The 23415-nt window shown below is 51.1% G+C and overlaps 9 protein-coding genes across 9 annotated transcripts; 6 read left to right on the forward strand and 3 right to left on the reverse strand.

The window, feature by feature from the left end:
- Positions 1-952: 952 nt before the first annotated feature.
- On the forward strand, positions 953-3766 carry N7473_003462 (uncharacterized protein; the record flags this gene model as incomplete). Its single annotated transcript, XM_057149402.1, has 3 exons — positions 953-1076; positions 1144-1198; positions 1294-3766. 3 exons carry the CDS (start codon positions 953-955, stop codon positions 3764-3766), a joined length of 2652 nt encoding a protein of 883 aa, XP_057013056.1.
- A 512-nt stretch (positions 3767-4278) lies between these two features.
- On the reverse strand, positions 4279-5524 carry N7473_003463 (uncharacterized protein). The gene is made up of 3 exons (XM_057149403.1): positions 5015-5524; positions 4829-4918; positions 4279-4760 (listed from the first exon to the last, which is right to left on the reverse strand). Exons 1-3 carry the CDS (start codon positions 5393-5395, stop codon positions 4443-4445), a joined length of 789 nt encoding a protein of 262 aa, XP_057013057.1. The 5' UTR covers positions 5396-5524; the 3' UTR covers positions 4279-4442.
- Positions 5525-6075: 551 nt separating this feature from the next.
- Positions 6076-9035, forward strand: N7473_003464 (uncharacterized protein; the record flags this gene model as incomplete). The annotated part of the gene is made up of 6 exons (XM_057149404.1): positions 6076-6104; positions 6211-6297; positions 6391-6517; positions 6579-6753; positions 6824-7971; positions 8025-9035. The coding sequence occupies 6 exons, from the start codon at positions 6076-6078 to the stop codon at positions 9033-9035; spliced, it is 2577 nt and encodes an 858-aa protein (XP_057013058.1).
- A 1237-nt stretch (positions 9036-10272) lies between these two features.
- On the reverse strand, positions 10273-11676 carry N7473_003465 (adenosine kinase; the record flags this gene model as incomplete). The annotated part of the gene is made up of 7 exons (XM_057149405.1): positions 10273-10309; positions 10370-10483; positions 10542-10879; positions 10941-11282; positions 11340-11490; positions 11551-11566; positions 11625-11676. 7 exons carry the CDS (start codon positions 11674-11676, stop codon positions 10273-10275), a joined length of 1050 nt encoding a protein of 349 aa, XP_057013059.1.
- Positions 11677-11906: 230 nt separating this feature from the next.
- N7473_003466 (DUF1770 domain-containing protein) lies at positions 11907-12617 on the forward strand (the record flags this gene model as incomplete). The annotated part of the gene is made up of 3 exons (XM_057149406.1): positions 11907-12215; positions 12298-12492; positions 12567-12617. The coding sequence occupies 3 exons, from the start codon at positions 11907-11909 to the stop codon at positions 12615-12617; spliced, it is 555 nt and encodes a 184-aa protein (XP_057013060.1).
- A 448-nt stretch (positions 12618-13065) lies between these two features.
- Positions 13066-15267, reverse strand: N7473_003467 (uncharacterized protein; the record flags this gene model as incomplete). Its single annotated transcript, XM_057149407.1, has 5 exons — positions 13066-14049; positions 14113-14481; positions 14550-14679; positions 14798-14967; positions 15079-15267. The coding sequence occupies 5 exons, from the start codon at positions 15265-15267 to the stop codon at positions 13066-13068; spliced, it is 1842 nt and encodes a 613-aa protein (XP_057013061.1).
- A 978-nt stretch (positions 15268-16245) lies between these two features.
- Positions 16246-17640, forward strand: N7473_003468 (60S ribosomal protein uL2). The gene is made up of 4 exons (XM_057149408.1): positions 16246-16277; positions 16367-16424; positions 16597-17174; positions 17240-17640. Exons 2-4 carry the CDS (start codon positions 16376-16378, stop codon positions 17375-17377), a joined length of 765 nt encoding a protein of 254 aa, XP_057013062.1. The 5' UTR covers positions 16246-16277; positions 16367-16375; the 3' UTR covers positions 17378-17640.
- A 1008-nt stretch (positions 17641-18648) lies between these two features.
- Positions 18649-19449, forward strand: mpt (putative DNA repair and transcription factor Ada; the record flags this gene model as incomplete). The annotated part of the gene is made up of 1 exon (XM_057149409.1): positions 18649-19449. The coding sequence occupies one exon, from the start codon at positions 18649-18651 to the stop codon at positions 19447-19449; it is 801 nt and encodes a 266-aa protein (XP_057013063.1).
- Positions 19450-20602: 1153 nt separating this feature from the next.
- On the forward strand, positions 20603-22799 carry N7473_003470 (uncharacterized protein). Its single transcript, XM_057149410.1, has 3 exons — positions 20603-21089; positions 21146-21313; positions 21377-22799. The coding sequence occupies exons 1-3, from the start codon at positions 20963-20965 to the stop codon at positions 22384-22386; spliced, it is 1305 nt and encodes a 434-aa protein (XP_057013064.1). The 5' UTR covers positions 20603-20962; the 3' UTR covers positions 22387-22799.
- Positions 22800-23415: the final 616 nt, after the last annotated feature.

The raw sequence follows: 23415 nt of genomic DNA on the forward strand, positions 1-23415 counted from the left end.
CCCGACCAGATAAATGCAAAGTCATCGTGTATGCAATCCAAAGAACAAAATATGCAACATAAACTTAAGAAATACATAATGATAGGTCAATGCCCTACGTAGCTTATTCTGTACTTAGCTAATTGCTCAGTAAGAGCTCCGATCCGACTGAAGTACCGCGGAGTGGCTCCGGGCAACAGGAAAAAGGCGGCTCTTCCGCGGTAATGCAATATGGATAGTCCCACATAGGCAAGACTGGATATAGTAGTAGACACATCATAAAATTGCAATATGATATTCATAGTTTAGGCATCAATTGTATATGTTCTTCTCTATTCTATACACAAGACTTATTATTATTCTACCTTCCCTATATAGCAATCAGTATTCGTGATCCTATCCTTCTCCCCTCGGCCTCTCCGCACCAGTGGAGCCCGCATCTTTCCCACTGCGGTACTATTATTTCCCGTGCTCATGCTTGTAGACTGCGAAATAATTAATGTGCTTGTCTATATATGTCTATATTCTTAGTTAGTCTCTCCTCTACTAATACTTAGTAGTACTTTACTCATAACCAGGGGCTTCGACCACCTTTCACTATAGCCACTATGTATACTAACTACTATGCCTGTGTGCATTCCAGCCCAACCATACCCAAAGTACCTGTCTTGTATCTGGTCAGCATTGACTTTCCCTCGCTTTGGATTTGATTGTCCTACTACTATATACTGTCTAGCTAAATAAATTCCACGTGATCCTTGTCTCCCCTCAAAGAACCAAGCTGAACAGCCCCCCGTCTCCTCCCCGTCCCGAAGAGGCCCCAAAATCCCAGAGAAAAACCAAAAACCCCACAATTCCTTTTTTTTCCCCGCTCAGTTCCTAGAGGGCCTCAAATTCTTTCCCCTCTTCTTCCCCCCAAATCCCGCAGAAAACCCCAACCCTATCACCACACCCCCCCCATCCAAAATATACCATGGAGGACGAAAAGACCGCAAAAGTCAAGAAGAAGAGTGCCACTCACCGCAAGTCCCTTTCCTGTGAATATTGCAGTCGCTCGTTCGCCCGCTTGGAACATCTCCAACGCCATCTCCGCACCCGTTGAGTAACCCCCCTCCCCCCTCGAACTCCACGAGTCTGGTCAATTCTCCTAATGTCGGACAACAGATACCAAAGAAAAGCCTTTCTCATGTGACATTTGCTCCAAGTCTTTCGCCCGGAGGTAAGTCCATGACGTTTACTTTGGGACCCCCCTTGCTCCTCGTGCTGCCACGGCCATAATCCCCAGCCCCAATTGCTTATATTTCGGCGTGACAGTGATCTACTGGTGCGACATGAGCGATTGGTGCACCCTGCCGAAACTGCGGCCGGTCGAGAACACCGTGCCCATAACGGCGACAACCATCACCACGAGATTGCAATCCAGTCGACGATAATTCAACCTGCTGCCCATCATGAATCCCGCATGCTAGAGCTGGCCGATGCCATCCCGGTCCATACCCAAGTTCCCCCTCCACCTCCCGAGGTGCAGATCCAACCTCCCCCGATCGTCGAGACTACCCACTTCAATCCCTCTTGGGGCTACGATCTCAACCTATTGTCGCACGCGGCAAGTCATGTCGCATTGGAAGGACAACAGGAGAGCCTGGAGTCCATTCGAAAACAATCCCATGCGGTCGGCACACCATCCCAACCCTTACCGCCGGCCCCAGAGAGAGGAATTACCGACAATTATGGTGTTGAACCGTCGATTCTTGACCTCACCGACCTAGGTGACCCGGTACAAGACTTTACGGTTTTTCTAGAGAGTGTGGGCTTGTCGTCCGACTGGGACTCGGGGGTATTCTCATCGGTCGAAGAACCCATGTTGCCGCCAAGTCTATCAATGGATTCTAAACCACAAATTCGAGAAGCCACCGCATCGACAAGGTTAGGGGGCGACCTAATGAGCGACCCACGCGGCCCGGCGGACGAACAGCCTTCTTTCTCGAATTTCGGGTCTAGGTTACCGTCTCTACAGCCCGAGTCTCACGAGATGGAGGATCGTATTGGACTCTCTGACGAGGGCTCTCGACCTGCATGGGATATAACCAATGCCGATCGACAAGCTTTCGTCCAAAAATTGGAAGAGTTCTCATTTGTTCTCCCCAAGGGATTTGTTCCCCCGTCACGACACACCCTATCCCGCTTCTTCGCGGGCTATATCAATGGCTTGAATGAACATCTTCCCTTTGTGCATGTGCCGACATTGTCCATTGCCAAGTGCTCTCCAGAGCTCACATTGGCCACGGCAGCCGCTGGAGCACATTATCGCTTTGAAAATGGCCGAGGGATTGACCTCTTCCATGCGGCTAAAGCAATTCTATTAGAGCGTCTTCGTCGGAGGGACAGCCGGCAAGTACCTCATCCATCGTGGAATTATATTTCTCCTCCTTCGGGCTTTCATAATTCGCGTGGTTCGTCAATGATCTCGAACACAGCGAGCAGCCCGTTTCAGAGTCAGCATATGCATAACCCGCCTGTGAACGCATCCATCTATACCCCCGATGACTCCGATGCACACATGGAAGTGATACGGACGTTCCTGCTGCTGACTGTATTTGCGTCCTGGGAGAGACACCCGGAACTACTGCGGGAGATTCTCTCGCTGCAAAGCACGTTGGCAAGACTCGTTCGAGAGCATGGATTGTCGGAGCTCCCTCCGACTCCCGAGCCTATTAGCTGGGAAGAGTGGGTTCGTAGAGAGGGCAACAGACGGACAAAGCTGATTGTCTACTGCTTCTTCAACCTCCACTCCATCATGTACAACATTCCTCCCCTGATTCTCAACGGGGAGCTGAAGTTAAACATGCCTTGCTCCCACGACCTTTGGAAGGCTAACAATGCCGCCCAATGGCGGCGCCTTCAACGTGTTCGACAAGGCTCGGACATTCCTTTCCAGGATGCATTTGCCCGACTCTTCCTAAAATCCTCGACTTCCTTCCCTTCAACCCCTATCTCCCCATTGGGTAATTATATCCTGATCCATGCCATTATACAACAAATCTTCTTCGCTCGGCAGCTCTGCCTATCAGCCCCGAATATGCACGGCACCAGCCTGCGACAGGAAGATCTCAACGTGCTGGATAACTCGTTGAGCGCCTGGAAGGCTCTGTGGAAACGCACGCCTGAATCCAGCATCGACCCTCAGAACCCTGCCGGCCCTATTGCATTCACCTCGACTGCATTGCTGGGCCTCGCATATATTCGACTTCACGTGGACCTGGGACCATGTCGCCTCCTGATCACCCAAGATCCACATCAAATCGCCGGTGCACTCGGCGAATCCCCACCGCTCGTCCGCAGCCCGCGACTGATCATGGCACTCCTGCACTCCGCGCACGCCCTCTCGATCCCGGTGCGACTGGGCATCGACTTCGTCGCTCGCACACACTCCTTCTTTTGGAGTATCCAGCACTCGCTGTGCAGTCTGGAATGCGCATTCCTGCTCAGCCGCTGGCTACTCGCCATTCCCGCGACGCAGTCCGAGCAGCGACTCTCGGAGCACGAACGAAAACTCCTCCTGTGGATCAAGAGCATGATGGATGAAACCGACATGGCTGTTGATCCGCCCGGAGCACCGGACCTGGAATTCATGGCTAATCCGTACAAGGTGCGGCAGCTCAGCGTTGCGATCGTGCGTGTGTGGGCGCGTACTTTCAAGGGGAATACCAGCTGGGCGATTGTGGACTTGGTTGGGTCCAGTCTTGACGCTTACGCGGATCTCCTAGAGAGCTGGACTGCCTCTTAAAAGATAAAGATAGGTCGGGGAAAAGGAAAGCAGGGATGTGAAAAATATCTCCTGCATGATCGATTACGCCTCGGCCAGTGGCACTGCCACGTAATGATGCTTTTTTTCCCTTTGGACCATTTTGGCTTTTTTTTGTTTTTGATGAACATGATATCTAGCGGGGTTTTTTGAGTTTTTGTATATGCGAGGGGGTTTTGGGATTGATCAGTTTGGGACGTTTGATTTTCATTTTTGATGAACGGTCTGCTTCTCATGGTCTTGGTCTTGTATGTATTATGATTTTCAGCCCTTGTGATTGCTGTTTATACCCGGTGATGCGCGCGCGTTTTTCTTAGCCAGGGCATGGAATGATGATTTTGTTTGGCCCTGATTGGCTTCTTTCTTCTCTTTCTTTTCTAAAATGAATCGAACCTGGCCTGGTGGAATGAAAGACATTTGGTATACCCCGAATCTTGCTTAATGATTCTGTTCTATCATTCTGATTTACTAGACAGGTGTTTAGTGAGCGACATCGTGCTTAGGATTGAAGTTCTTTTCGATTAGCTGGATCGCTATTTGCCCGAGGTACATTAAGGGCACTTCTTTATGCATTTCGTCAAGTCATAACTTTTTCGCTCCTCCCACACACCCATTCCACACAGTCACCCTATAATTATCCACACGATAAAAATGGCCATCAAGAACTCTTCTGCGGAGCTTTAGTCCGATTCCTCATCACACTCGCCGGCACAAATCGCAACGCAGACATAGACTGGGCCAGCCCGTCTATATCCATGTCAATCTCGTTCGAGGTCTGCTCAGTTCGAGCAGGAGACTGAGGTTCAGTCCTCTGCGGAATAGTCGGTTGAGATACCGAGCTGCGACGCCGGAGTCGTCCCTCCTGGATGGAAGAGATGGAAGCCGAGGAAATGCGGCGTCTGTGGCTCTTGTTTAATGGTCTTAGTAGTGATGTCTGTTTGTCGATGCCATCGTTGATGATGTAGAAGTTGTAAGTCTGGATAAAGTCAGTATATCAGATCAGTTATCAGTTCTGAGTGGTGGAGAGGGACGTGGAAATCGTACCCGTGGGAACATGTGCTTGTCTATTAAATGAAGGCGTCGTTTTTGAGGCGTAGAGCATTTGCGCTCGCAGTCCTCGATGAAACACTTGTACTATCCCAGCAAATCAGGTTAGCAAGTTGAACACTTGAGAGGAATATATCCCAAAACTTCCATAATCCAATCAACTCAAACCCGGGTAATACTTACAGTCTTCTCCCCCCTCGCCCTCATCGCCACAACCAACGAATCATGATTCTCCTCAATATGAAGATTCAAAAAATGCGCCGTAGGAAAATTCTTACTACACTGCGAACAGCGATTGACATGTGCCTGCTGATAATGCACTTCATAATCCTCATACGAGGCAAACGCAATCGTCTCCCGATGAGGCGGTAAAGCGCAATGCATAACCTCGACGAACGGGACGTTTTCCTGGTGGGGGATTTTGCTCCGATCGGATGCTGGCTGCGTGGTGGTCACGCTGATTGTTGAGGCGGATGGGGAGCTGGAGTCAAAGGATGGTGAGTCTGGGTCGTGAGAGGGTGTTGGAGTGCGTGTGCGGCTTTGGGAGCGTGAGCGTTTGGCCATTTTGGAGGGTTGCTTTTTGGGGATTTGGGGCTTGGGGCTTGGTTATTGGGTGTGGTGGATTGTGACTGATCGGACTGGGGCGGGGCTTGATGCAGGCCAAGGTGCAGTAGTGGGATTAGGGAGTGGAGGAGGTCTGGAGGGAGGAGGATATGAGTATGGTGGGAGAGGAAAGAGATGGGAGGTGAAAGATGGGTGAAGTATAGAGAGATTAGGGCTGTTTGGTTGATGCGACTCGAGAGATGGAATGAGACTGATTGTAGCTGAATATCACCACTGCTAATTTCAATTTATACACCAAGTAATAATAATACTCTCAATATATCCTTGAACTACCATTTTTTTTGTATTTTAAACCAGTATCTTACTATCTTTCCCCTTCTCTTAATATCCACCAGCCACAGTCGCACTGCCCGCCCATTGGGTGCAGCCACAGGAGATTCCGCGGCAATACTCCACGCCTCGACTCTCTCCACACGCATTTTCCCAATCTTTCGCCGAAGAACCTCTTTGATTGTTTCCCTGCTCCATTCCTCATCTTCCACCCACCCACTTATTCGCCTTCGGGTGTCCCGATCTGATGGCTTGTTCACCGCTGCCTTCGCCCGCAGACGTCCATCCAGCCATAGCCATCTGACGAGGTCTACGGTGGGGTGGTCAATCCGCACGTCCCCAACTCGAGCATGGCGTCCTCGTTTCAGGATGCGTGGCAGTCAGTCTTCTCCTCCTTGCTTTGCGTCTATTTGCTTTCATTTTAAAACCGATGACAACAAAATCACAATTTGAAAAAGGCAAATTACTAACCTCACGGCATGCAGGACTGCGCTCGATGCCGAACAGGAACTGTTGCGCTCCCTCGTTGAGAAGGAGCCCACCTTTGCCGAGATTTCACAACTTTTGTCGGAGTGAGTCCCCGTTTCGCGATCGATATGGCTGTTGGAAATCTTGCGCGCTCTATCAGAGAAACACTCGTCTAACTTTTGCGTCATTTTATCCAGATTCCGCACTGCTTGCCAAAATGCGATCCTTCTCGATTTCGAAACCGCCCGTGGAGCCGATGTGGAGGGTCGCCTGTGGGATGCGCACCTGAAACTCAACACTCGGTTCCGCAAGTTGCTCGCTCGTGTGAGTAGATGGCTGATACGTGGTGGCAGGATGTACGAACTAACATGTGCGGGTTGAATAGTATCGCGAAGAGAACACCAAGAAGAGACCCGTTGAGAAGCGGAAGCTTGAAAAGCATTATTTAGATTTTATCAAATCGAGCCAGCGGTTCTACCGGGGTTACATCCAGCATTTATCCTCGCATTTCGGAGGCATCGTGGAATTAGAGAAAGTGGCGCGCAAGTTCAATTTTGAGAGTGCGCAACAGTCTTATCCCCTTTGTGTGTGATCTATTTAACGCTAACATGTTTTCTTTTTTTTTTCTAGACCTATCCGCTACCCCTCCATCCACGATTACGCCAGAGCTGCGGTTGCGCATCCTTCAATCGTGCCATGCGACTCTCATCAGATTGGGCGATCTTTCTCGGTATCGGGAAACCGAACTTGCTAGCAACAAACGCAATTGGGGTCCGGCTATTGGATACTACGATTTGGCCTCGGTCATCTACCCTGCATCGGGCGCATCGCATAATCAGCTGGCAGTAATCGCGCTCGCCGATGGCAACCACTTCCGAGCCACCTATCACCTCTACCGGGCGTTGTCTGCCCACAATCCGCATCCCTCCGCAAAGGGAAATTTGGAGATTGAATTCAAAAAGGTGATGAATCTATGGGCTAAGCGAGAATTGATCAAACCAGAGGATCAAGGCATTCCAGGAAAAGCATTGGCACCGTGGTTTGTCTATCTCCATGCGCAGTGTTACAAGGGCAACGACTTTCCCGAGCATGATGAGCTGGAAAGCGAGGTTATGAGCCAGTTGGCAGTTGACATCAGGGAGCGTTCGCATGAAGGAACGCTCCAAAAGTTCTGTCTTGTTAATATTGCCGCAGAGGACTTTGCCCGAACTCGTTCTACTGAGGAGTCAGTCTCCAATGCACGCATGTTCTTCCAGCGCATCAATGTGAAGACCTTCTTCACATTACTGCAGATTCTTTTGGTTGAGCTTGAGCGGTTTGCCGGAGAAGATTCGAGTAACAGCAGCAAAGACTCGAAGAATGGTCCCGATAAGGTCACTGTCGTTGCTCGACGGATCCTACCTGCTTTGCGGCATTACAGCTCCTGGCTTTTGACCACCAGCGACTTCCTTATTTCCCCAACGGAAGAGCAGGACTCGTCTCTCACCATTCAGATTCACGAGTTCTGGAAGATCTACGCAGGTACCCTGACTCTCTTGGCATCCACATTTGATGTCGTTCATCTTCCCGAGATCGATTACCTTCTAGAGGAGGATGAAGAAAGCCTTGGCTTTGCGCCATTGGACCAAGCGGCGACTTCTCGACGATACGTCGGTATGGGTGATCAGCTCAAGCCTAGGATGAACGATCCAGGTGTTGAGAGGAGCCATCCAAACATAGAGATGCTCTACCGAATCCGCGAGTTCGTGATTGATGGTTTGGACTTGGTTGTGAGAAACGTATGTTGGATTGTCTAATGAGTTGAATATCGAAGTTTCTGACCATATTATAGAATATCCCCGTTGCCCTTGTGGATGAGGAGGACAAGAAAACGTTCATCTACCAGGAGGATGGATTGCCGTCTCAATTCTTCTCTAGCCCCCATGGTCGCCAGAACACGCTCACGACACCGGTCATTGAACGAGAGGATATCCCGCCAGCAGGTCAAGATTCGACCGCTGGCACTGAAGCACGCAGCATGTATGGCGACTCGCAGTCCGCCTCGGTCTCGGCCTCTGCATCAATGTCAGCCAACATGCACCGCATCGCCGAGGATGTTGAGCGCTTGGTTGAGTCCGACACGTACGAGAATGCGCCCAATGTCGACCAGTTTGCTTTCCTGCATGATTCTGGAGAGATGCCCACTCCTTCGGCTCGAATGGCGCCAAACAACAATGCCTTCCCGTTCAGCGAAAAAATCCCACAGCCGCTTAGTACCCCTATGGCCCCTCCTGGTCTAGGACCACCTGTCGTCAACGCAGCAGAGGCTCTCCGTGCATCAGTCTCTCAATCTTACACACCCCTCCCCACGCTCCCCAGTATTCCCAGCATATGGAACACTGGAACTCCCGCGCCCCTGCGTGACGGTGCCTCCCCACGCACCCCGCCCGGTCTCGGACAACCTTCCTCCATGAACCCAATGGGCACGATGAACCCCAACACGACCGGGTCTCCATCGCAGGACCAGATCACAAATGATCTCCTCCGACACAACCGGATGGCCCAGACCCAACTCCCCACCCCCCTGGATATGTCAAGCTCCATGCCGTCATGGTTTGCCCAATCCAACGTCCATCCAGCAGACAATTGGGCCCCGGATCCACGCCGCTCGTCCTACATTGACCCCAGCCAGCCAATCTCAAGCGGATACTCAGCTCAGCAATGGTGGGCGAATAATGGCTTTATCGCTAGTAGTCTGGCTTCAGGTGCCGGGCCCTTCAACTCAGGATTTAACGGCCACCGCAAGTCGGCTACTCAGCTCGGCGCAATTGGTCAAAGTCCACCTTGTGGCCAAGGCGGTTGAAGCCCGAGCTCAAGTTGCCTACCCAGTTTAAATTACATGTGTGCATGAATTTGAATTTGCACAATCTGCGAACTGAGCGAGACTGTCAACTCAAGTCAAAGCTCGATTCTATGCTCACTTTGGTACTAGCATGAATCTGCTTTGTTTTCAAAGGGTGAGGACCATCGATCTACGCATGGAAGAAGAGATCACATTCGTAATCGAGATGCATCTGGGTCCAAGCCCGGTTATGCAGATCTCGACAAACTACCTGGCTCGATTCCAGCAGGCCACAACGCAATCCCCATTCCGGCCATGAGATCCAACAAAACCCCTCTGGAGTCTTTGAAGTGGTGGTCCCTAGCCAGCCGGCAGTTCCCTTATTTCCCATCTATGCGAAGGACCAAAGTGATGGACACTGCGCGTTCAACACGCAACACAGTGGAGAACCAAACCCCTGGATAGAGGGTTGCCTGCGTCCAACTTTTGTCCGGGTTTTTCTTTTCGAGGAGGATGGATACGTTAGCAGCATTCTTCAGTTGTCTTCTTTACTCTGCTTTCAGTTTCATGCGAAATGAAACATTTCGGCGGTCCAAAATTCTTTTCTTATTAAGCCAAGCCTTGTATTTTTTTTCTTGATCTTTGAGTGGAGGGCGCCAGCTGCGTCGGAGGGTTTCTGTTAACCTGGTCAGGATGTTCAATCTCAAAAGTGTTGCCAGACCCAAAAAAAAATAGCAAGTTCACGTTACCCATACTGCCTCTACACAAGTAGATCTTTTTTATGGAATTACTACTACGTAACAGCCAGACAGGATCGAAAGTAATTACATAAATTGCCTTGGTTTATTGTTATTTATCTAGTCATTAAATTCGTTGTTGAAAACGGGGCACTCTCGTTTCAGCGCGTATTCCCCAGATTTTTGTCTGCTATGCTCCTCTTTTGTATCACACATATGGCCATGCCATTTCCAAGAATAGCGAGGGCATGAGAGAGAAAAAGTGAATGGAAGCAAGATCTTTTCACAAGGAAAGGTCCTTGATCGTTGGATTGCTCGACGTTAAGTCGAGGAAGGTTGGTGAGGTTGATAGATTTGAATAATTGGAAAGAAATATGACATAAAAGGAAATTGGGTATAGAGGGTTGAATCATCCAAGGGTTGCGTGGTGCATCGTCAATGCACCGAGACCTTCGTTAGAAGATCTCTGTGTTGAAAGGGTTTATTTCTATTCGTTTTATCTTTGCAATAGGAATGGTCGCTTAAGAGCGGGAGTAGGTCTGCTTGGGGGAGGGGAAGCTGGGAAATTGAGTGTTAGTCTTGGGAGTTAGTGATGTATACTGCATGGGAATAACTTACGAAGGTCCAAGCTCCTGGATGCTCTTGCTAGCGAGCCACTGACCCATGTCAATGCTGTCATCAAGAGACTTGCCAGAGACAACACCGGCGCAGAAGCCACCGGCAAAGGCATCACTGTGGGGTCGAAAATTAGCACTCAGTAGGGGGCAAAGGTACATGGAGTTGAACTTACCCTGCACCGTTGGTGTCGTTGATAGCATCCTTGGAGATCTCGTGAACCTTGAACTCCTTAATCTCGACAGTGCCGTCGGCGGAGGCGACACCGACAACAGTCGGGAGAGTACCCTGAGTGACAATGGCGACACGAGGGCGCTGGGTGTTCTTCTTGGGCAGAAGGGCGAGCTTCTTGGCGATCTCGACAACGTCGTCGGTACCCCACTCGTGGCTCTCAGCGTAGGCACGAGCCTCAGTCTCGTTACAGAAAGTGTAGTCAGTGTAGGGAAGGACGCTGTCCAGCTGCTCCTTGAAGAACTGGGGAATGAAGGGAGCGGAGAGAGAGAGCATGAAGACCTGGAGGTAGCAACGATGTGAGCAGGGTCATCCATCATAATCAAGCAGATGGTCTACTAACCTTGTTCTTCGCGGCAGCCTCCTCGCCGAGGGCCTGGATAGCGGGGACACAGACAGTCAAGTGGTAGCCACCGACGTAGTAGAACTGGGCCTTCTCGACGAGGGACCAGACGTGGGGCTGCTTCAGGTGCTCAATCTTGTACTCGTTGGCAGCAGCAAGGTGGGTGCACATGCTGCGGTTGTGGCCAGTGATAACGACACCGCACTTGCCAGTAGGCTGAGCCTCATCGACACGGTACTCGGTGTGGACACCAGCTTCCTCGCAAGTCTTCTTCAGGATGTCACCGTACTTGTCCTTGCCAACGCAGCCAATGTAGACAACCGAGTTCTCGGGGAGCATGTACTAGAGAAATTGTCAGCATTGAGGTCCAACCACAGCCTTTCAGTGTTATTCCCCTACCTGAGCACCACGGGCAGTGTTCTGAGCAGCACCACCGGGGATCAGCTTAGCATCCCGGGCAAGGAGGTCCTCGTAGATACCCATGTGCTGCTCCTCGGCGAGGATAGCATCGTTATCCTTCAGGCCGTACTTCTCGAGGAGGGCAGCGTCACTTGAGAACTAATGTCAGTAAATTGGATTCTAGCGACCCAAATAGAAAATCAATTCGTACCCGCGAGCCTGGATGTCTAGTGGGGGTGTCAGCAATCTGGAGTATACTAATCTTCTTGGGGGGTTAGTACATACCAAGGAGAGGGTTCTCCAAGCACAGCAGAGGGTATCCTTGAGGAGCGGCCATTTTGAAAGTATGTTCAATGGGGAGAAAGTGAAATTGAGGGGAGGTTAAGGGGAAAGAAAAGTAAAAGGCCAAGTAGAATGAGAAAGGTGGGTGATGGAGGGGTCCGGCAGAAAAGAAGCCGGGCGGAAGGTCCGCAAAGAGGCGGACAACCAACAACCCCAGCTCCACACGTCGGGAACGTTGACTTGCTTTCTCCGGACAGGAACCGCTCGACAAAGCCTCAATTCACGATGACAGACCATATCCTGGAGGTCGCTGAGACCATTCAGACTGCTTCTATCGTATCACACCCATCTGCCGCCCACGATATCAACCCGCCCACCGCGGCCTCGGAAAAGCAACCCGTTGTTGCTGCCCCGGCTTCCGATGCTGGCAGCCTCTCTTCGGACATTGTTGATCCAAGTCGAGTGATTCGGCCCCTTCGTCGGCGTCAGACACTTCCTCCTCTGCCAGACTTGCGCTTTGAGCAGAGCTATCTGGCTAGTTTGAAAGATGCCGACACCTGGGGACGGGTAGCATGGATTACCGTCAGGGACCAGGTACGGCGAACCTACATGAAGCTTTCAGATGGAACATACAGCGAGAACCGCATAGCTAACAATACATTGTTTCCTCCTGTAGGTCCTCCTCCCTCTCATGCAAGGCACAGTCTGGACCCTCGCGCTCTCCGGCTGGCGCTTCTGGAACCGCAACGCCTCCCTCAGCGGACATACACTGGGAAGCAGAATCCGCAGGTGGTGGTATGGAGTCAACAACTGGAAGCTGCCACCCGTAGGCTGGACCAAGGATCCAAAGCTAGCCTCGCAAGTCGAAGAGGTAAGCAACAAATACCATTGAACTAGCAGATGTCCTCATCGCCCCTGATTGAGTTTACGTGGCTGACGGCTCAGGAGTTCTTGCAGTTCTACGAAGCCCAGTTCTCTAATGCTGGTTCGGGCTGAGTTATCATTGCCCTGAGAACCTTACTGGGTTGTCTCGGTGACTTTGAGGAACTCTTTTTATTGTCTTACTAGCATCTGTGGCGTTGGATTTTGGACGGCGTATTGTATTCTTGTTTCTCTTCCTTTGTTCTATATCCCAAAATCTTAGAGTGTTTAATCATCTTTCAGTGATGTATCTTGATCATGTCCTCTCTCCATTCCAGTACATACTACGGGCATTGCTCAGGATACAAAATGTATACCAGACTCATTGTCATACCTGGTACTCCGAGCTTAGTATCAAAATCTCCATATTTGTTTCTATCTACGGCGCTTGAAATAACTGAAGGACAGCGAAGCGAGGTGTGTAAACCTCCATTTTAAGCAAATTGCAATCCTCGATCATTGAACTGGACAAACTTAGACTTGTCAGTTTACCTGACACAGTAAGAATAATCATGAATCCCCCTCAGCTGGTTGGCGGCGCCTGCGCACGAGGCAGCTCGGAGCCGGGGCGATGTTCAGCGCCCTGATGAGACCCATTCCAGCCATTCACAGCAACCGGGTGACCGGTTTTCGGCCCTTCTGGTGCTTGAGGCTGATGATATGCTTTGGTCGATACCTGAGGGGCGGGCTCTGGGGCGTTCAGCAGTGCAGACATGGGCAGTCCGGTCGGTTTTGAGGCTGCTGGTTGTGAAGGTACCTGAAGGGCTGGTACAGAAGGGAAACCAGGTGTAGTCATAGACGCAGCTGCAACAGGTCCCGGCGCCAAATTCTGCTGTGGTGTGTCGACAGGCCCAGATGGCCTTTGAGACACACCAGCTTGCCCAGTATCTTCCATCAAGGCATCCTTGGCAGGAGGAGGCTCATCTGGATCTTGAGGCCCAGCATGCGCACTCCCTTTGCCGTATCGAAGCTGTACCACCAAGCTTCTAGGCTCCCCGTTGACGATAGATTCATCCCCACTCGCGTCGTCTCCTTCATCATCGCCCTCAAAATCATTTTCTTCCTCGTCTCCACCGTCCCACTCATTTCCACTATCATTGGAACGAGCTTCTGACTCATCGTCCAGGTCCTCATCGCCATAGCCAGAATAACCATTAGGATGAGTCGACGTGCGGCTCCTTTGAGGCCTCGTGTCGTCCTCTTCCTCATATTCAGAGTCCTCGCGCTGGCCGCTGAGCAATGATTCACCGTAGGCGCCGCCGGCCCGGGATCTCACTTGCCGACCACTTGCAGTGAATCGAGGGCGCGACGGTTCGGCTGCTGTTACACCAGATGAGTTCCGAGCTGACCGTCGCGTGGGTTGATCATCTGAAAAAATGTCCTCCTCGTCGTCGTAGGTATACTTGAGTTTCTTGCCACGAGTGCGGCCCTCATATAGAGAGAACCCAGGCTCTGGTCGGGCAAATGCGGCCTTTCGAGCAAGACGGTAGTCGCGGCGCTTGCGTTTCTAGTCAACCTGTTAACCACTATCATGCATTCATCATGCTGTCTTTATTGTGGAATAACTTACCTCTTCCGAAGCCTCAAACCGAGGGATGGCAGCTCGGATTCGTTCGCTGAGCTTTTTCGAGTTGATGCCTTTCTCCTCTTGCAATCTATCGGCAATAGCCTGCATTTCTGGAATATCTCCAGCAACGCTCCACCAGGTATTGGTCTTGAGAGCAGGGTTGCTCTCACGGTATAACCGGAAGTGGGTATCATCTTGCCCCTCAATAAGCCAATAACGACGTTTCAAGCTATCCCTGCCCCAGGGCTGGACTGAAAGAGGCTGGTTGAGATCGTCATCATGGCGGGACTGCTTGTAGGATTCCTTAATCTTCGCCTGGATTGCATCGGATGATGAAAGAGACCAGAGGATCAAAGCGCGGAGGAGTTCCAGCTATAAGATAGAAAAAAAATTAGTCAAAATGCTTGCGCGGGTAATCACGTTGTGGTTTGAGAGCGTACCCGTTCTTCAGGCGACATGGTCGCAAAGGTGCGGCCACCATGTAAGGGGTTCTTGCCCTCCCATGCCTTTGGCCATTGCGATTGATGAACCTGAATCGCCTCCTCTAGTGGTCGCGTAAAGTGATTTCGTCTGGTAAAGTGAGATACTATGTTAGCGCACAATTTGCGGAGCCATTGGATGATAGGGGCCAAGGGCGCGCGCCGCGCCAGCACACCGCGCGGGACCGAGTATCGGGTGGCGACCATACTCAACATCTTTTTTGCGATTCAAAACGAGTCCCAATAGTGCGCATAGTAGGCGCTCGATATATTCTCCGGGAACCGAGTCCTCTACTCCCTTCTCAATGTCTTGTGGTCCGAAGTGTGGCAGGCTTCGGGGGAAAGCTTCGTGGAAACGCGCGCGGAATGTCACGATGAACTAGCCATTGCGACAGGTCAGCCAACGTGTCTTCTCGAAGGATTAACGCGTCATAGATATAGCTTCATATCCATTTATTGATAGAAGCCATTCAATATAACAATAGCTTACCGGGATATGAGGGTTATCTGCTAGAACGTATTCATGCGGCGGCGATGGCTCCCGCTTTGGCGGCGGAGTCTCCGACTCCTTCTTGAAGTACTTTGCAATCCCAACAGGCTCGTCGATAGCCATGGCCGTCTCGTCATCAGTAGGCGGAGCTGATGAAAGCGAAGAAAGGTCCGAGTCCGAGTGTGCCATGTTAGATGTGGTGGTGGAGGTGATGTGAAGGACAAGAGTTTGGAGCCGGCGCAGGAAGCGTCACGTCGGTAATGGGACTTGCGCCCGCAGGGCGATTATTAAAGGGAGAGATCCCTTACGCGACGGAGAGTCCATTTAGCTTGCGCAATTGGATTTTACAAGGTAATCTAGCATTCTACAATGTCATTAGAACATAAAGGAATGATCTATGGCTTTATCAAATTGGAAGAACAAATGATCTAGAAGCATATAGATGCGCAATGCCAGGAAGTATGGAGTCTCTGGTAAGGAGCAGTCTCGTAGAATTATGGTATGTATATTGTAATTGATGCAGAAGCCAATAGTAATTGCACCTACTATAGAGAGGGCAATATAATGTTCCGGTGTTCAGTAGTTCATCATCGGTAGTGTATCACCTGGCCTTAAAACTCGATACGTATCAGGAAGGGCGCCATTCATGGGAATTGGAAAGAACCAAGCCTGCTGGTAATGCTGGCGGTCAGGAAAGAGGGGGAAATTCAGTTCCAGACCAGATTCTGTTGCAGGCCTGCAGCAGGTAGGTTGATTCGATGGGCAGACCAGTCACCAGTCACCAGTCATCAACTTGGTCGATCTCCGCAGTCTGCGAAAAAGGACAGAGGAACAGCGTCAGGGCTATCGGAATGATCATGTGATTGATTATGTAAGTCAGAGGAGTCGGGCTTGTCGTGAAGAGGGTTAGACTGAATAGTATCAGCCAAGAAAGGTAAGAGTATATGAGAGGCCAATTTCAATAGTCTATTCAATGATGCACCAGGTAATCCATTTGTGATATTCATCTTTGTCCTCGATGAGTATGTTTTCTGCATACAACTTGGCCGACCTCGATGTTCTGCTCCGATGTGCTTACCTCAGCCATGGTTGCGCTAGTGCTGATTCGGTTAGGTTAGCGACCGCACCCTAAAGCCCACACAGTCCCATTCCCGAGCATTTTCCATCTCTTCAACGACAAGTCCCATCTTCAATTCGAGGTACGACCTTTTCCCTTCCCACTCGACTCTGTCTTCGCCGGCAATCGACTGCCTGTGCTTCGCAAATACTAACACAGGTACTCCTTTAGACAGTCGCCATGGGTCGCGTTATCCGCAACCAGAGGAAGGGCCGTGGCTCCATTTTCAGTGAGTGCGATCGCATCAAAATTCCCCATCCAAAAGCCCGATTCTTTTCGTCAGCGCCTACACACGAAACGCAACGAGGGAGAACAAAATTCCAACAGACCTGAGGAAAACGGATGATATGACAAGCCTTGGAATTGGAGCGCTGATAATTTATTTTTTCTTCTTTTTACAGCGGCCAACACCCGTCTCAACAAGGCTCCTGCCCAGTTCCGTACCCTTGACTACGCTGAGCGTCATGGATACACCCGTGGTGTCGTGAAGGAGATCATCCACGATGCCGGCCGTGGTGCTCCCCTCGCCAAGGTCCAGTTCCGTCACCCCTACAAGTTCAAGATGGTCACCGAGACCTTCATCGCCAACGAGGGCATGTACACCGGCCAGTTCATCTACGCCGGTAAGAACGCTGCCCTGACCGTCGGCAACGTCCTTCCCCTCGCCTCCATGCCCGAGGGTACCGTCATCTCCAACGTCGAGGAGAAGGCCGGTGACCGTGGTGCTCTTGGCCGTACCTCCGGTAACTACGTTACCGTTATTGGCCACAACCCCGAGGATGGCAAGACCCGTGTCAAGCTCCCCTCCGGTGCCAAGAAGGTCATCAAGAACACCGCCCGTGGTATGGTTGGTATCGTCGCCGGTGGTGGCCGTACCGACAAGCCCCTGCTCAAGGCTTCTCGTGCCAAGCACAAGTTCGCTGTCAAGCGCAACTCTTGGCCCAAGACTCGTGGTGTTGCCATGAACCCCGTCGATCACGTAAGTTTTGGCCATTCGAACTTCAGTTTGTCCACAGCCCTTCTAACGAATCTTTTCTCCTACAGCCTCACGGTGGTGGTAACCACCAGCACATCGGTAAGGCCTCGACCATCTCCCGCTACGCTGCCCAGGGTCAGAAGGCCGGTCTCATTGCCGCCCGCAGAACTGGTCTGCTCCGCGGTACCCAGAAGACCAAGGATTAAGCGTGATATTACGTGGAGTTTTTCTTGTGACGGGATGAAAATGGACTTCTGCAATGAGACATATGTATCTAGGCGACTGCGGATAGGCGTCCCATGCGCCCTTAGCGAATTAAGGTTGTGGCCACCATCCTTTTTACTGGTCGAGCAAAATCAAAAGGGTGATGGGGATTGGGTCCGGGGATGGCCTCATGTCAAGGCAGAACGGAAAATTCAAAAAAGGCCCTTGGGGGCTCTTGAAATGATACACCTTTTAAATTTTCAAATCCGTTCTGCTCTGTCCACCCTGTAGAGATGTAGATATCAGAGTTGAGGACCTACTGCCGGTAGCATCCCTTGGTGCTTTACAAGCAGAAACCCCTTAGTTGCCCAGCCCGACATATATCATGGTTGGACTCCAATGATCTGATCCCATAAAGTTGGTCTGGCCTTGGGACACCTACCAGTTCAATCATTGATCGCATATGATGTATCTTATCTGTACGTCGTCCAGCCCGTGGGTCTATGATTCCAGGTTGCATGACAGCAACCAGCACGAGTGTCCCCGAATTGCCCCTCCATTGCCGAATCTATCAACCCCGCGGAGCCCGATGAGCCTATACTATACTATGTCATATTCAAGCAAATGGTCAGCATGATATTAATTGGGATAGGTATAATCTGGCTATGCTATTGGGAAATTTGAGTTCCTATAATTCCCGTCTTGGTGGCTCCAACCTTGCATGCGTGATGGATATCCTAGTTACTATGTAATACATCAAAATCGTTTTTTAAGTTGTGATTTTCTCCCTTTATCAATTGGATAGGCATGCTACCTGTTTTTTATCTAATCGCATCTGTCTATACTCCCGTGCTCGGAGGGTGTTATAGTCTAGTACGTTGGTAGTCTGATATATATCTGAGATCGTGCTCGTGGCCAATGGATAGAACTCAAAAACTTCATTCGGACTCCAAAACACAATGGAGGAATTTCCAACCTCTCATCGGAGTGAACTCGAATGCAAAGCTAATGTTTTAATCTTCAAAAGTGATTAGATCGCTTCAGTTGATCGACTTGACCGCTGAATGTTGCCTCAGTAGAACAAACCTCGTACCCATATTGGCGTTGATCTCAAAGTGACCAATCAACGGCTCGAATCAGCCAAGGAACCAAATTACGTCGTGGACTCGGAGCAGTCTTAAAGTTGACCCTCTTCCCAGCAATAACCCAGAATCATGCTCTTCTCTTCCTGGACTCGACTTGCATGAATCAATCTGGACCTACTCCATCAACGATGACATCCAAACACACTCCACAGAAGATCCCCCGCCTCACCCGCTCCACCGATGCCCTCACCTCCTCCGAACGATGGCAAGCCATCACTAGACGCGACCCAACAATCAACAGCTTCGTCTACGCAGTCCTAACGACCAAAATCTACTGCCGCCCATCCTGCGCCGCCCGTCTCGCCCGACGCGCCAACGTCCAATTCTACGACACCCCCTCACAAGCCGAAGCAGCCGGATTTCGAGCCTGTAAGCGCTGCCGGCCACAAACAGGAGGCACGGCGCTTGCGAACCATCCACAAACCGCGATCGTTGCAAAGGCCTGCGAAGCAATCCAGGCCGAGCTAGCGATAGGGCTGAAACCACGATTGCAAGATCTGGCGGCGCAGGCTGGCTTGACGCCGAGTCATTTTCATCGTGTGTTTAAGAAACGGATGGGCGTGACGCCGGGTCAGTATGCGAGTGGGCTTGTCCAGGGGAGTGGTAGTGAATCGGGTTCGTCGGAGGGGATTTGTTTGACGCCTGATACTACGACTTTGTCGGACAGTGGGACGCCGCGCTTGGAGGTATTGGATGGGAGTGGGAGGGGAGTTCTGAATTTAGAAGCGGGCGAGAGTCTGCTGAGTGTGTTGTGGCCGGAGGACGGTCTTTCGGTCATTGAGGGAGAACCGCCCGTCGTGTTGGATGATGTTTGGAATGACTTTGATGCTTTTTTGGCGGCTGAGCCTGGTCAGAATCAGATATTGACTGCAATGGAGGATCCGCCGCTCGCTATTGACCCCCAGGTGATCCTGGCGTCGGGGATATGACCGCGGGGCATGTTTTGATTCCGTTGATGGCTGGTTCCAGCCAATGATATTGTATGATAATGAGTACTCCGTACATGAGGGATGAATCTTGCTCAAGAGCAATGACATTACACAGCCCAATCATGACATGTGTTGATATTAATAACAAAGTGTATACGCAGTACAACAACAATTTAAAGGTGGTCTTGGCGTCTGTCCCCTTGACATGCCTGGAAGAGACAGGATCATCATCCAACCCTCTCCCTCGAACCCTGTCAGTGGTCATGATTTGTCCATGAATACCAGGGTATTACGGTTGAGAGTGCTGATCAACATAGGCGAGTCTGTTCATCGCCACCACCGTGTCAATCGGCAAGGGGAGCCCTGAAACACAGACGAAACCTTTTTGGCCAAGGCGTGGGAGCCCCGTGCACCATATTACGTACACTGTGTATCAAGCGGATCGAGGATGGTCGGGCGTACGTAGATGTAGGTGTATCTTCTTGTATAAGATGTGCATTTGATCCCTACAGTACCTGCGAGAACCGGTTTATCGAGGGAATTGCAAGCTGGACCACCGGGCTGGACCCTGTTCCTTGTGGGTGGCAAGTTCTCTGGGACATGTACCAGGACACTGGCAGTAACTAGGATAATTATAGTAATTAAACACCAACGGTGATCCGGGCCCCGGTTCCTGGCTTTCCAATTGGAATTCATTGCCAATTGGTTGTTGGGCCCTTTCCCCCACCGTCGGCCCACCAACGCGTGTCACAGCGTTAGCCGCTATCGAGACTGGGCCATTCGAAACAATTGCATTTGAACCACACACCCTTGTCTCGGGGAAATAGAAACACTGGTCAGAGGGGGACAATTGACTGGATATCAGAGGCTGAGAGCCTGTCTGGTCTGTCGCATCTTGCTTGGACTTGCTTTTGTTTCGCAATCTGGATGGATCATACTGTTTCGTCGTGCATTCCCCACCGATCGACATCCACATTGTTATCTGCATGCAGTGCAGCGCATTGGGGGGAAATTCCAGAAACCTTTTTTTTAGGGTGGCGCACCTAATAATTTAAAGGAAAAAAAACCAAAGAATAATAATAAATGGTATTAATGAGGGGGTGGACATAGGAAAAATGGGACTTGGAGTTAACTTAGTTAAGGTGTTACTGTACTTTAATTGATTAATTTCTCCAACTTGCCCTCCTCCTCCCCTTTGCCCCCGTGTCTTCCTTCCCAACCTCCTCCGCTTTCTCTCTCTCCCTCCATCTCCACCCTTTTTGACCTTTTGACTCTGTACACAATTCCCGCCTCTTTTTGGGACCGTCTCTCTTTCTGATACTTATCAGTTTTATCCTCGATCTGCAATTTTGTTGTTTAGATCACTTCACGATCGTTTGACTCAACCATCGTTTTTCGCATCTATCCCGGCCTCTGAGACTGTGCTGTGCGCAGTTGTCGATCGTGTCTACCCTGCGAATCTCCCTCGAGATTCATTATTTCTATCCACATCTCGGAGCGCAAAATAATCACCATGCATATGAACAAGAGAATCGGCCGCCTGAAGCAATGGGCTGGCGAGCGAATGGGCGGAGAAGTCAAGACTTGCCAGTCAGATGACTTCAAGGCAATGGAGACGGAGATGGGAGTGCGACATGAAGGTGAGCCAAAGTTGTCCTGATCAAATAAAATTATATACTAATGCGCTCTCGTCTAGGCGTCGACCGCATTCACAAGTCCATGACCGCATACGTCAAAGCCGTCTCCAAGCGCAGCGAGGGCGATGATAAGGAAAAGACCCTCCCAATTGCCCACTTGGGAAGCAGCATGGTCACCCACGGAGAAGACTTTGACGCAAACTCCGAATATGGACAGTGCCTGACCAGTAAGTAATCGCAATGCGCCAGTTACGGCCCTGATGAATTGATAATTAACCCTACTCTTCTAGTGTTTGGACGGACGGAAGAGCGCATTGCGCGCATTCAAGAGAGCTACATTGCACAGGCGACTTCGAGCTGGCTCGAGTCCCTGGAGAGATCTCTCACCCAGATGAAGGATTACCAGCAGGCCCGGAAGAAGCTTGACAGTCGGAGACTGGCATATGACACTTCGCTGTCCAAGATGGAGAAGGTGAAGAGGGAGGATTTCCGCGTGGAAGAAGAGCTACGCAGCCAAAAGGTCAAGTATGAAGAAGCCAATGACGATGTGCTCCGCCGCATGCAAGATATCAAGGAAGCAGAGGTGGACAGCGTGATGGATTTGGGAACTTTCTTGGATGCCCAGCTGGAGTACCATGAGAGATGTCGCGAAGCGCTTCTGCAGCTTAAGAGCGAATGGCCTGGCGTGTCCGGCCAGGGCCCAACTCCGCCTCGCCGTCCTACACGAGCCCGGTCCAACACTGCCCACTCGTACCAGGAGCGCTATGAGCCTCTGCAGGAGGAGTTGGCAGTTGTCACCGAGAGTCGACCCACGATTCGGTCAAACAGAACGGTTTCAACGTACATGGCAGACTCTCCCGCACGAGACGCCTACCCGGCTAGCAATGGCTATGCTCGACCAGGTCTCAGCCGGACACCAACTTTCGAAGGCCCGACTCAGTTGCGTCAAGACCAATCTCCAGTTGCAACTCAATGGATTCAGCGAACCGCCAGCGACAACTTCACCAACCGTCGGAACAGTGTACAACCTATCGGCGGAAGGTTCCCAGCCGATCCCTATGCAGACTCCGAAGCTAGCTCTTACGGCCGTATCAGCCCTGACCGTATGTATGGTGGTCGATCAACCTCACCAGCTACATCTTATGGCAGCGTACCTTCTCGTCGGCCTAGCTCTACTGCCCTGAATGCCTCAGGTATGACCAAGAAGGCTCCTCCACCTCCACCCCCTTCGCGTTCCAAGAAGCCACCACCTCCGCCACCGCCCATGAAGCGATCTTTGGTGACGGTGACGGACTTGTAAAGCAGAAAATAACAGGGCTGGCTGGTGATCTATGCGGCAACATTTGCTTTTGATCAGGTACATGGGGTTGGGAGTTTTCGGACAGGATCACGATCGACTTTGGCGATGGATTGGTAGTTTTTATTCTTATCTTCAGGACTGGTGGTCCCTCGAATGCGAACTGGGACTTTTCAGTCGTTTTATTTTTGCACTTTTGATACTCTGTGCAGCATTTCCTCCGTTCATTATGATGGTGCTTTTTAGTCATTTGCTGAATTGGACTTGATTTGGGGGAGTTGTTCGTTCTCTATTCCTTTATTCTCCTGCTTTGATTAGCTGCAACAGATAGAATAAGTATGGCTCGTGTCAGCTAGTCTAATATAGCTAGATGGCAGCTTTCCTTTTGCGAGCATGAGTGGATTGTATGATCGTACCTGATTTTTGAATACAGTGAAGTGAAGTCGCTGCCTTAATTCCCTGGCATAAAGAGGTGGTCGGGGTACCAGAACTGCAGTGGCCCCTGCGCAGCCTCCAGAACAACCAACGCTGAGTCAGCCCGTCTGCCCCGTGACCACGACCAGCACACGAAATCTCCTCTCGCCGCCCTCCTGTTGTTAGTCGCCCTGTCGCCTACTCCAGCGAAGAGCACCAGGTTTCCCCGAGCGAGTCGCGCAACTCGGTCCCCTCCATCTCCATTTTCATCCATCCACACCTGCGACGCGCCTTCCCCAGCGCAAGTTCGCTTTTAGCCTCCCCCTCCCCCCAGGCTGTCGCGCGGCTGCCAAATTACTCGCTTTCTTGCGCTCCCCTTTTGTCCAGCCAAAGTACCCGCCATCCACCCCCAACCCCATTTTCCATCGATCGCATCTCCGAAGCTCCGACCACCACATCAAAAATCTCCCTGCTCATCACCAAAAGTCTCGACAGACCCTTTCCCCTTCTCCAGTCCATCGCCAAACCGCCCCATCGCGCTCTCCGCCCACCCCCCGGTCGCGCTTTCCATTCCTCCCTTCGCTTCCGGGCGCGACCAGGCGTAGTAACAAAGTGGAG

Source organism: Penicillium subrubescens (assembly GCF_028828155.1).
Source record: "Penicillium subrubescens strain IBT 31985 chromosome Unknown utg000002l_segment0_segment0, whole genome shotgun sequence".
In the NCBI taxonomy this organism is placed as follows: domain Eukaryota; kingdom Fungi; phylum Ascomycota; class Eurotiomycetes; order Eurotiales; family Aspergillaceae; genus Penicillium; species Penicillium subrubescens.